The sequence below is a fragment of the Panthera onca genome, chromosome D1 (genome assembly GCF_046562875.1).
Source record: "Panthera onca isolate mPanOnc1 chromosome D1, mPanOnc1 haplotype 2, whole genome shotgun sequence".
Lineage (NCBI taxonomy): Eukaryota > Metazoa > Chordata > Mammalia > Carnivora > Felidae > Panthera > Panthera onca.
This window is the reverse complement of record NC_138348.1, coordinates 82,276,343-82,290,155: the sequence shown is the minus strand read 5'-3', so window position 1 is coordinate 82,290,155 and position 13,813 is coordinate 82,276,343. Positions and strand designations below refer to the sequence as shown.

Below are 13,813 nucleotides of genomic sequence, written 5' to 3'. Positions count from 1 at the left end.
AAGTAAGCATTTAAAAAAACATTTTTAATAAAAAAATAAAATAAATTCTTCAGCACATCTTTGCACATAATCTGCTAACAGATATACCTTCAATTGTAGTAGCATCATATAACTGAAAGTGTTTATTTCAATACTTAGATTTGTGTGTTTAATAATTACAATTATACAATCTTTTTTGGGCATGCAATCCATTAGGATTTTATCTGTAGATTTTTCTTCATTATTTTGCATTCTTTATGTCAGAACTTCTCTAAAACAATAGGTAAAGCAATCAAAACCTGCAATGCGACTTCACTCATGAACGCAGAATTTCCTCCTTGCCCCAACATGAGAAATATGGCTAAAGGCAGAAATGAAGAACTCTGAAACACTAACAGCTGGTGTTTCAATCTCCATTTCCACTGCCTATAAGACATTCTACCACATTCTTCAGCCACTTTTTCTTGTTAGTCTTTGTCCTTTCTTCAGTCACCATCTTGCATGACCTCAAGATTCTGCTCATAAAACATCCAAACCTCTAAGCTTAGCCTTCTAGATTCCTAGTCTGTCTTCCTGTTTAGCCACATCTTAACTTCATCACTATCTGGACTAACTCCACTGCTAAGTTCAGCATATTTCAACTCCTACTCCTGATCACAACTTCCTGGTCTCAGAATTTCTTTTATTGCTAGTGAACTGTCAACATGTGAAGTAGTCATGCTTGCCCTCTGCTTTCTAAGGCCATCAATAACCTCTTGCCTCAGTTATTGCCATACTCAGTCAAGACCCATTTTCATATTATACAAATCCATGTCCCTGTAATCCAGCACATCTTCTGTGCCCACCCCTTGAATCTGGCCTCCCAACTATTCTTACTGCTCATCCATGGCTCTGGGTATTGCTAGAAAAATCTATGAAAGCATAGTAATTAGTCTTTCCTTGACATATTTATGATGTCCACCTTCAATGGCCCATTATCACTAACCATAATCCCCTTTCTCTTATATAACTTGCTCTTGCCTTTCTAAACTCTTTCTATAAACTACCCTTACATTTCTTTGGTTCTTTTCACTCCTGCAAATTACAACACACTTTCCCATATTCTTTCAATAATTCATGCTAGCTGATTGATCATTCTCCTGAAGTACTTGCACAGGATTTGAATAACAACCTCACTCAACCCTAAATCGTATATTCCCCTGGCTTCCACACCATTTAAAACTCTATTTTCACATCTCCCTAACCACTTTTTCCCATTTTCATCATCAGCTCTTCTCTGGGCCATAAGATACCTCCTACTCACATTTCCCCATTAAACTTGGACTTCTATTGCATAGTTCATGAAACTGGACCGAAGATTATGCATACAGTACTTAAAAGTATACAATTTAGTCTTAAGACTCCAATCAAACTTCCCTCCAGACAAAAAGCTTTTTCTGACCTCCCCAGAAAGGACGTAAGTCTCCCATAATGGCTCATTTTTATCTAGCACAGATTACACTGTACTGGGACCAGACCATTGTAGGCTGATGTTTCCTAAAAAAATATAGTCACCTATATTTCCTAAAAAAATATGTCACCTGACAGTCCACCTTATCTATCTTTTCACATGGCCACCAAATTAATCTCTCCTAAATCCCACATTGGTTCTCCCATCCTTTTCAAAAACCAGCAATCTTGCTCTTCTGTAACACACACCAAAACTTTTTAGCCCACCTCTTACACCCTACTTATGACCAAAACTACCAATCTTCTAATACTCTCTGAGAATATCTGCCTTATTCTACAAATATATACAGTACCTCTTCTCAAGTTCATTATATGACTGCCAAGTAATGGTTGTGTGATTCTTCCTTAGCTCAGGCAACATTCCCTGTGCCAAGGCCATCCTCCTGAAACTGTTCTCCTTATCCAATTAGCAGAATGACACCACATTTAATGCACATTTAATGCACATATATACATATGTGTATACATAATTCCCCAACAGGATGGTGAAGCCAGTGATAAAGATGGCATTTTAAACAAGCCTGGAACCCTCACTGTAAGAGACAACATCTTTATTACCATCAATACTTACTATGTGCCATGTGCTGCTGCAAATGCTTTATGACAATACTGTGGGAAATGTACTAATTTTCCCATATACAAATGGGAAGTGAGGGTCATAGACAGAGGCCTTCACAGAAATTTTAACAAAATGGGTACAAAAATTATATTGGCAAATGGATAAATATATTATAGTAACTATCCTCTGATACTGCCACATTAAGTTAATCCATCAACCTGAAATGTTTTCCCCACTCTTCCCAGCCAAACAGAATCCTCCCAGCCTTTAAGACCCAACTGAAATGTCACCTTTTTAAGAAAGAATTATTTGCTCCTTTTATGAATTGTCTTTAATACTTAGAATGTATCTTTATTATAACACTAAAGTTATTTATAAGGTTACTCAGAATGGGTTTCTAATGACAATTCAATATTTTTAATTCTCAAAAGAATTAACTGGAAAACAAAATGAATATAATTTACACCTGATGAAATTACACCTGAAATAAACAGAAATGGTATATATCATTAGCAATAATTGATAATCACACTCATACAGAAATTATTGATAATCATAATCAAATTATTGATAATCATAATCATACAGAAATATTTTCTGTAACATTTAGTACATGTATCAAATATAGGGTCTGGTATGGCTAAGTCTAATTCAGAAGGTCTGGTCTTTCTGTCAATATGTCCAAACAAAGTTTTATTCTGAAGAAATGGGGAACGGACTTACCAGTCTCCTCCTTTCTTCTTCTACTGCAATGAGTAGTCTTGCAAATTCCTTTAGTGACTGAGCTATTTAGAAGATTTAAAAAAAAAAAGGCATTAACCACTTTCCATTGTTAATATCTAATTACACAGGAATAAACATTACAATGAAGCTAGTTATAAATATGTATATATTCTGTGGATTTATGTTTCTATAAGCATAGAACACTATACATAATAAGATCTCAATGACTAACAGCTATAGATAACAGATATTTGCGTACTGAAAATTAAAATTTAGCACATATAGAGTATAACATTTTTTCTTTAAAGATACTAAGGAAATACAGTATATGTATGTAATGTATAACTTATATTAATAAATAAAAGTTTATGACTCATATTGCTTCTAAACAGAATCCTACAAATAATGAATATATTAAATCTCTAAGAAGCAATAAATCCAGTACGATTTAGATGTACTTATTAGCAGCCAGTAATGCAAAGTCTGTTACTGACTTCTATCTAGAAGCTCAATAGTTACAGATACTTAAAACCAGATTCTCTATTCTGTATTACTCAGATATCAAGTTAGTTTAGACCCTGGGTAGTAAGTGTGTCTGGAAGGACTACCAGCATCAGCATTTGGGGAGCTTGTTAGAAATACAGACTAATGCCTCATCTCAGTTTCTGCATTTTAATAAGATCCTCAAGTGTTCGTCTGCATATTAAAATTGGGAAGCACTGTTTTCTTTTTTCTTTTAGCTTTTATTTAAATTCCAGTTAGTGAATATACAATATAATAATTATAATATATGTAATATTAGTTTCAGGTGTACAATTTAGTGATTCATCATGTAGGTACAAAACCCAGTGCTCATCACAAGTTCAGATAGCTGTCTAAAGAATCACTGCTTTAGAAAGCTACCTGAAGCTATACTGCCCTGGCTTGGAGAAAATATCAAATACTCCTAGAAACACTGGGAGAATAAACCAAAATGTAAGTCAAGAATTACAGTAACGTATTCTTTATAAATGTATAGTCCCAAATGGCAATTGTAAGACAGTAATTCATCCACATCAATTTCTATACCTTATACTTAATATAACTAAAGTTGGAATGTTTTGATTATAAAACTAATAAAACAAGTAAGGTGAAGGCAAAAATTATTTCCATTTAAGGTTATTTTAATGTTTTTATTTATTTTTGAGAGACAGTGAGAGACAGAGTACGCTATGAGCTGGGGAGGGGCAGAGAGAGAGGCAGACAGAATCCAAAGCAGGCTCCAGGCTCTGAGCTGTCAGCACAGAGCCCTATGTGGGGCTCAAACTCACAAATCACCTCAGAGCCACGTTATAATGACCTGAAGTCTGAAGTTTAACTGACTGAGCCACCCAGGTGCCCTTCTATGTAAGCTTTACCTTCCCTTCTACGTCTTCATTCTTTAGGCTCCTTATGTCTTCCTACACCCATACAAATTATTAAAAACATTCTATAAGACCAGAAGTCTAATAAGTCTGGCATAAAGCCTATAATAAAAGTAGATAAGTGAGGAAAATAAATCAAGAGTCTCATAACAGAAGTTATTAAGAAAAAGAATATTTTCCATTGAAGAATTTAAAATTACAATCTAATTTTTTTTCCCTCCACTCCTCTTTTTAGAACTAGTAGGCTTACACTAACCAAGCTGGTTTGAAATGCTATCACTATGATTACTTCATATTGGATTTTATTCACAGATGCCAAAAGAGAAATCAAAGAATTATCTGGGAGACTCAGATTAATCCGATAAACACATTTTTAAAAAAAATTTTTTAATGCTTTATTTATTTTTGAGACAGGGAGAGACAGAGCATGAACAGGGGAGGGTCAGAGAGAGGGAGACACAGAATCTGAAACAGGCTCCAGGCTCCGAGCTGTCAGCACAGAGCCCGACGCGGGGCTTGAACTCACGGACCGCGAGATCATGACCTGAGCCGAAGTCGGCCGCTCAACCGACTGAGCCACCCAGGCGCCCCAACACATTAATGACCTTAGAGTAAATATGACACTTTTTTTTTAATTTAGAAATTTGAGATTTTAATTTCTTCAAAAATAAAATGCTACAATACAACCCACTTGTGACAACAGTAAACTGAACAGAAAAACATTTTACAAATATATAAAAAGTTTTAAATGTAGTACATAATAGCATACTATACTTTTGTACTTTGGGTAAAGAAAGCATTCCATCACCCTGGCAACTATCTATTGCCACCGAAGAGTTCTATTGGTGAGCCTACAAAAATGTCAAAAAAATGTGGATAATGGAAGGAATTATCTACAGAGAAAGATATGCCTACAGAGAAAGAAAACAAGAGGTAATCAGTTTGGTCTACAGGAATTGGAAGCAGCAAGTACTGCTGAAGGGGAGAAAATAAGAGGTGATTAAAAGTAGTTGAAAGTCTGTTTAAGAAGTTCTTTAATCCCAGATTTCAAACTCAATGCCTCCTAAGCTTTTTAATTAAAAATAAACAAAACAAAAACAACTACCCTCATATGCTTCTTTTATGGGAAGATACTAGATAAGGCACTCTAACAACACTTGAGAATAAATCAAGAAAAGAGGATATAGAATCTAGAAGTAGGGTATCCAATATAGCATAGAAAGCAATGAAATTCTCATGTCAACAGAGAGATATTCCAGGACAACTATTGCGTAAAAGGTTCAGACAGGATCATCTAGACTGGAGCAATAGGTTATAGGCTCCAAGAAATGTCTCTGGAGAATAAAAATGGAACCAATCAATATCCTAATGTATCTGAATGTAATGAAAGGAAATTTACAATTCTTTTAAAGAAAATTCAAAGATAATTACTAACCCTTGGGAAAACAGTTATTTAGTAACACCATGAAAATAAATTAAATAACTCAGTTTTAGTATGTGCAAAGTCACTATGATATAAACATAACAGTATAAAATGAGAAGAATGTATCTAAAACTGAGGAAAAAGTCAAGTAGTAGCAAGACAATCATGGTCTTGAAAGAAACAGAAATGGCTAAAAGTTCAAAGTGATCTCTGTGAGTAACTAAGTGGTGAGGGCTTGTAAGATGAGAGATTGATAGTTTTTGTTAAGCCTATTAAAAATCTTTTAACTTTTTTAAATAATGAAAAATAACACATGCTATAAATGTTTTATTTTCCTACTAGCCTAAATTTTAGGAGGCTAAATTCACTTACTAATTTTCCCAGAGTTAAGTAAATATCTAGCACATAGAAGCCTGACAAGCCTGTTTTGTTTTGTTTTTTGACAACAGGTATTTTCAGAATAAATGAAGATGTAGCTTGACTTACTTTTTTTAAATTTTTTAATGTTTGTTCATTTTTCAGAGACAGAGAGAGACAGAATGCAAGTGGGGGGAGACAGAGAGAGAAGGAGACAGAATCTGAGGTAGGTTCCAGGCTCTGAGCTGTCAGCACAGAGCCTGACACGGGGCTCGAACCCATGAACCATGAGATCATGAGCCTAAGTCAGACACTCAACTGACTGCGCTACCCAGGCACGTCTAGCTTGATTTAGATTGGCTGGGGTACACTAGAACCTTCTACCTGGTCAACCCAAACAACAACCACTGCCTCATGGAGTAGTGTCCTAATAGTCCCAGGAGCATCATCCCATGACACCTTGGAAGTCCACAGGCTTCCCCAAGGTAACTACTACTTCAAGAGTCAATCGAGCAGTTGCCTTAAGTCAGATTTTGGTTTTAAGTAATTAGGAAACTCAGATTCTCATTTTGATGTTGTACCTCCTTGTCTAAATATTAATGATGCTGTTTCCTGCTTTATTTGAATGGTGTTCTGGTCTGTTTCCCATATAAATACTATTTATAGACTCAGTACAATAATAGTTTGTTATAATAAGAATGTCTGAGGAGAAAAATTTGAACATGCAAAAGCAATTGCATGTCTGCTTCCTCCCAACAAAAACTACTCTCCCTCCAGCAGTTTTCTAGGTCTGTCCCAATTTGACAATAAGTTTTGTCTCTTCTTCTTTTGCTGATTTTTCAGGGAAATGACTTCAAAGAACTAAGATTGCTCTTTAAATAATATAGTGTCAGTTCCATAAAACTATATGTTTCTTAGTCCAAATGAAGATATTACTGTTTTTCACTTGTCCTACATGGAAAATGAACAGCCAGGAACACCGTTTAATGAATTAGTAACAGTGACTTACTTTTTCAACCCTTATCTAATGCTTTCCCTGAAGTCTTTTTATTTATAATGTTGAAGTATTGCATTAATAGTTTACAAAGCACAGGGGCACCTGGGTGGCTCAGTGAGTTAAGTGTCCAACTCTCAATTTCAGCTCAGGTCATAATCTCACAGTATGTGGGAGGACTGTGCCCCACATCGGGTTCTGTGCTGACAGTGTGGAGCCTGCTTAGAATTCTCTCTCTCCCTCTCTCTCTGCCCACCACCCCCCCCCCCCCGACTCCATTCACATTCTCACTCCCTCTCAAAAATAAATAAACCTTTTTTTAAAAAGTAGTTTACAAATCACAAAATAACAGAAAAAGAAGATGAATTAATAATTCTACTATGCAAGTATAAAATAATTCAAAGTATTATTGTGTAAACTGGGTTTTCAGACAAAGGGCTTGATGGATAGCCAGTCACTTCCTAGCCTGGCCCATCCTCAAAATCTAAAGGCAGCTCTGACACAAGTCAGGTAGATCCATACTGCCAAGTGTACCCCAGCAACTCTTCAGAGATGAGAAGCTCAGAGAAGAGTATTAGAATCTCTGGTGACCAGTACCCACAAAAGCCTTTAGAGACCATGAAAACTGATAGGGAGTCCTGGGCAAAAACAAATTCCCCACCAGGCCTTGGGCACAAGACACATGAAGTGATTCCTCCAGCAACCACCCATCACAGTGCCTTAAACAAAATAGCTATTGATGTTGACTGCTTGAGCAATTTCTTCTAAGACTTTACCTAAGTAAAATTTAAAAATGTTTTTTATTACATGCAAATTTCTAATTCCCAAACACATTTTTATAAGCAATTATATGTGATGGTCTATATCTTATCAATGTTAATACATACATAAATAACCATTTCATTATCTGATTTGGGGATCCACACTAACATCAAATATAACAGCTGGTCTTGCAATTACAGATTCTGCCCATACCTAGGTGTATGACAGGAGCTTGATTAAGTGAGAGCAATATTCCAAAAACAATATTTAACACACAGTGGGCTTTCAATAGATGATTGTTAAATTAATTAACAAGTTTAATAATAGATTTCCATAATCTACTTGCTCTATAAGGAGAAACATACTGACTCTTATTCTAGGTTTCATAAAATATTATAAAAAAGATAGGCCAGATACTTCAGAAAATTATGTTAGCTATCTACATTCTGGCCACCTGCATGAAACTTTCCTGGCTGTATTCACCATTAATAATCTTTCCCCTTCCTGACCATCTGGACCATGAGATTAGTGGAGAGCAATCAAAACACAGTTTCATATATAAATGTTAATTTTCCAACAAATTGTTGAAGTTAAGAATATTGCTGTAGGTTACCATTTTTATCTCTACAATGTGATATTGGAAAAACACTTTTGAAACAAAAGAAATCTATTATTCAGGTATATTTATGACAGATCTCAAGAGTATAAACATTCACAAAGACAACAATTGAAATATACCCACACGTTGAGGAAGTATAATAATGGTTTCTGTATTTACCAATATCATAAATTCTAAAAAATTCCTGAGCTATCTAAAATATCTATTTCCTCACTCTATCTTTTCAGCAAGCTTAAGTTCACCCTACTACTTTTGACTGTGGAAATCCTGGTTAGTGCCTAGAAGACGGAATAAGAAAAAATAAAGAAAATTATTCCTTGTTCATTGTTAACATGACTCCATTACAGTAAGTACTAAGCATTATACTATTAGCTTCCACAACTGATCTGCTTGAGCTTTACAAATTTCACAATTCAGAGATTTGAGAAAGCATGTCTCTCTCACATCCAACCAACATTTGTATCATAATCAGATAATGATGTGTTAAATATTTCTCCCTGGAGTCTTTTTTTCTCAAACCTAAGCAGAATAAATACACATTCAAACAGAAGTACAGATCACAAATTCAGTGACATATACCATTATGACAACAACATATTTTTCAGTTAATAAGTGAGCAAATCACCTATGACGATCAGATATGCTGATGAATAGGGGAGAACTGAGTTAGTGGGATTTAGACTTGGCCAAATTTCAAGGAAAATATGAAAACTTATAAAAGTCTATAAAGGCCAGATTGAACCAATCCAATCATTTTAGAAGTCCAGATAATGCCCCAATAGTCACTTTACTATTCTATTTGGGTGGACGACATAGACTATCAAGGCCTTTCTTCGTATCCTTCTTGCACTTTTTTTTCCCACAGAGTAGAAGAGAAGCAGTAAAATACCAACACTTAACTGAGCATATGAGCCAGAGCAGGTGAATTTAGATCTGACCACATTAAAAAAATAAAAGTGGAATCAACGTACACAACCAAGTGACACTCCGCAATACGCTATGAAACCTGCAATGAACGAACAGGGTATCACAGCAGCAGTTCGTGCCTGGAACTCCCACTGAGGAAGTTCTTTGAACCTTTAGAAGATCAAAGGTAGCATAGTAACTGAACAGCAAGCTTTGGTTCAGGAACAATTTAACCCATTAACAAAGCAAGAAAAAGGATCATTTTGGTATGCCTGGAAAAGAAATGATGTCTGTAAAACTGTAAGATATAAAAAGTGACGCCAACTCTTCACACAATATCAACTAGATATGGTGTGTCTTTGTAACAATTAACACCCTCCACTTGATGGGCTGTCTACTCTGTCTGCAATACCAAAATTATTTGCAACCACAAACTCTAGTTATTTTCTAGAAGTCACAACATCAAATAAGATTGCTCCACTCTATTTGTGGCTTCAAGCTCCATGGATGCTTATTCACAAAGCCAGTAAATTGCTTCCTAAACCAACGGGAGAAAAAAAAAATCACAGGCCATTGTTGAATGCTGGCAGGTCACTGTAATACACCCACATAATCAGAGGCACTCATCTTTCTTCTAACACTTCACAGCCCCTTGGAATCTAAGGTCTCATGAAAACACAAAGAAACTCTAGTGATCTTTAAGGTAATTAAACCGTTCTCCAAAATGTCCTCCTGGTGTTTTGTTTTTTTTTTTTTTTTTTTTAACTTCCAAACCCAAATCAAAAAGATTACTTTTGAAAACAAGTCCCTATAAACTTGTATTTAAATTCTTCTTTCATATCCTACCAATGCATACTTGTATAGTATTGCATGCAAGTGTATTAGTTTTTGGCAGACATGAGATGTATAAGTTGGAAGAACATATTAGGTATTATTTTGGTAATAAAAATTTATTTGATATTATAACATAGTTTGCTAATTAAGAATTAAAGAACAATAAGAAATGCATAGCCTACACAGGAAAAAGTCATAAAACCTTTATCAAGTTGACCATGTACTCTGCATAGAGTTAAAAACTGCTACATCTCTGCTTTATCACTTGTCTATTACCATCAACTGTGCCATGTTTGTTCCATCCAGTACACAAATGCCAATCCAGACAAGACAAAGGGACAGAATCTTTACTTTGGAATCCATAATATCAAGACATTTCTTTCTACTTTCACTTGTTCCCATTTATTTTCTAACCATACTACCCAGATTCTTTGCAGGGGTTATGGCCAGTAATCTAGTCTCCTTTTTAAGTTCCCAACTCCTGTTTTTCGTGTCTCCCTCCATACTTGGGTTCCATTCCATGGATCATTGGGTACTAACCTGTGCTATACATTGGCATATGAACATGGGTTCTAACATTGTCCACCACTGCACTTTTGGGCTGTGATTCAGAACTTGTGGCAAGATGGCTATCTTTTACTCTTTTCTGGTCTAAGGTGGTTTTCAGTCTGGTTTCTCTTATCCTCACTGGTATAACAATGGGACTCAAAAGAGGGTTTACACCTTCTGTAAACCAGGGACTTCACATGTAAAGGAGAGCTACTACCACTACAGCAGATCGTTAGGATTACCTATTATAACTGAGAAGAATTAGGACTCCAAGATGAAAAGTCACAATGGAGGCACAGAAGTAATTCTATACTATCCTATCTAATGGTTTTTTCCTTCCCATATTCTCTCTGAATGAAGGTAGGGCCTTTTAGTAGTATCTGCTTTGAAACTGCCAAACTGCAAAGTAGTTTGAGAGTACTAGTACACACACACACACACACACACACACACACACGGCATATACATTATATAATATTAAGTTCAAATTTTGGCAAATGAATACATACAAATATAGACAGCCTTTCAATTTTACACAATTTCAAAATGTCATTCTAGCTGGTTTCTTTGAATTCTTCACACTATCTCATCACTTCAAATGAATTTCTTTTGAATTCCAAAGATGTTTTACTCCAAGATCTTGTTAATAAGTATTGTTCTGTATAACACAGTCTCCAAGTCACATATTTTTGTTTTCTTTTGAAGCATACATTTTAGAAAATGAAAACATGTGTTATTCTGATGTTGCCTTGTTTTAATTTTATTTTATTTTAGTGGTGTTTGACCTGTTTCTCAAAGCCAAAACAAAACCCCCAATTCAGAAGTCATTTTCCCCCAATATGTAGAGCATACACACTCTGTAGCACCTCTATCAAGAGGCAGAGATGTCACACATGCTACCTCACTTAATGTCCACATAATGATATGAGGTACTGAGTAGGTTTTATCCTAATTTTGCAGATAAGAAAATGAGGATCAATCATCACCTGGAGTAACTTGCCCCAAGTTCTCAGGACTAGTAAGTGGAGAAGCAGGTACTTAATTTTGATTGTTTTGTTCCGAAGTCTTTGTATTCCAGCAAACCATTATTGCCAAGGGGGAGGGAGGGGAAGGAGGGGGTGCAGAAAGGAGGCAGGCAAGGAATGCCAGTGTACTACCCCGCTACATTACAGCAAAGAACAGGCTTATCATCCTTGAAAGTAAACAGTCCCAGAGCTGTTTGTGCTGAAGGGGTAATCAGGCCCCAAATATCCTGCCTTAAAGGAACAATCAGTAATTTGTTACTGACAGCCACTTCCATCAAGCCTTCCCAATCCTTAGCACTATTAGGAACCCACCTCCCAGCACTTCTTCACATTTCACAAAGACGGAGGCACCCCATTCATACTCCTCCTCTGTACCCAGTCTTCCTGCCACCACCCTACTGAGGCTTCAACATCCGCTTCCTTCCTTGTCCAATATCCAGTTTCTCTCTTCCATAACCTCTTAACCTCTAGTGACCTTCTCTCTGCGGTAATTCACACACCCACAAGGACACTAAGAGTTCAAGCTATCTAACCCCTTTGCCTTTTGCTTTTTGGCAATCCCTCTATTCAACTCTAGTGTACTCCTAGTCCTATTTCCCACAGTGGCTATCTAAAAAGAATTTTGTTTCTCAAGAACCCAGCCCCAACTTCCCCTTACTCACTCATACCAGATGGCCTAGTCTCCTGCTTCTCTGAGGGAAGTTCAAGACCCCTGATTAACACTATCTTTGTTCATTCTCTTCAACTTGCCTGTCTCAGAAAAGGGGCCCTCTTTCTCCCTATGAAGCTTCTAATCTCCCCCTTCCTCATCTCTAGCTTCATTTCTATCATTTCCATCATCACTCTTCTCTCCACACAGCTGTTTCTCCTCCTCCCAAGTCTACAAAGGTATTACCATATACTCCTATCCTCATGAAGTTAGAAGAGCAGGAACACCTGAGGGTTGGCAGAGGAGGAGGGGATTTATTTGACACATACACCAGCACTGCACAGAGCTCTTTAATCCTCAGTACCTCACAAGGTGGTCTCAAGTAAAACACCCAAATCTTCACTCACCATTCTATTTTTCAAATAGAAACTGAAATATAGAGGTTAAATAATACCCAAGATATTACAGCTAACAACTTGCAGGATGAAACTTTGAACCTGCATGAATCACATGAAATGTATCCATTTTCCCACTACTCCAGGCCTGATTCATGAAATTGAGCAAATTCATGAAATTCATGAAATTGAGCAAATCCAGTTACCTCCCAGGAATTTCTACTATAGATTCTGTATGCATCTCAAAACATAACATGTGTCAAAACTTAACTCATAATTCTCCTCTACCCTCGGGTACTCTGCCACATATAAACCCATAAATGGGCTCAAAACACCATTTTGTTAGCAACTCAAGCAATGGATTAACCTCATTCCTCCCTTCCACACATCCAGTCACCAAATACTGCTGGTCTTTCTCCTCTACCCTTCTTCCATACCCATAGAAGGGTATCACTTCATCTCTGCTATAATATTACAGCAGCCTGATTATTGGTTTTCCAGCTTCCATGACTCTAATTCATCATATGCACTAATGGTCAGAATAAAATTCCTAAAGGGCACCTTTGATTATGTCATTATTTAGCCATTCAAGGTTATTGATTTGCATAAAGTCCAAACGTCCAAACTCCATATTGCAAGCAACGTGGGGCCTCCAGTATGTGACCACAGGTACCTTTCCAAGTATCTTAGCCTGAAATGCTACTATTTCTAACCTCTAACTTAGCACTTTGAAACTACTAGACATTCTTATAGTTTCCAATTTCCATGCTTTTCCTTTACCTGAATTTGCTAAACTGTATGTTACCTAACCACTAGGACCCAGATCAAATAACCTCTCTATTCAAGCATCCCCTGATGTCCCCAGTCAGAAATCCCTTCTCCAGCTTTGGTGCTCTCGAGCATTTTTGTTTTTACTATGCTTATAGCACTCAGCACATTCTCCTTAGTATTATAGTAATTATATCATAAAACTATTTTTATTCTTACCCTCCATTTTATAAGGCTACAAGAATATTTTATTCACATATGCATGTACTAAATTGCACATAAGGTTCTTTGCACAAATATATTCATTAGTGATAGAGAATTCTACAGAATCCAAAGTCTATCAGCATGAACTAAGTCAC

General features: G+C 36.3%; 1 protein-coding gene across 1 annotated transcript in view; it reads right to left on the bottom strand.

Annotated features, from left to right (window-relative positions):
• Nucleotides 1-13,813, bottom strand: part of ARHGAP42 (Rho GTPase activating protein 42) — a 316,690-nt gene that overhangs the window by 214,767 nt on the left and 88,110 nt on the right. The window contains exon 3 of the mRNA XM_078432969.2: nt 2,771-2,832. Coding sequence (XP_078289095.1) covers nt 2,771-2,832 — 62 coding nt within the window. The remainder of the gene's footprint in view (nt 1-2,770; nt 2,833-13,813) is intronic.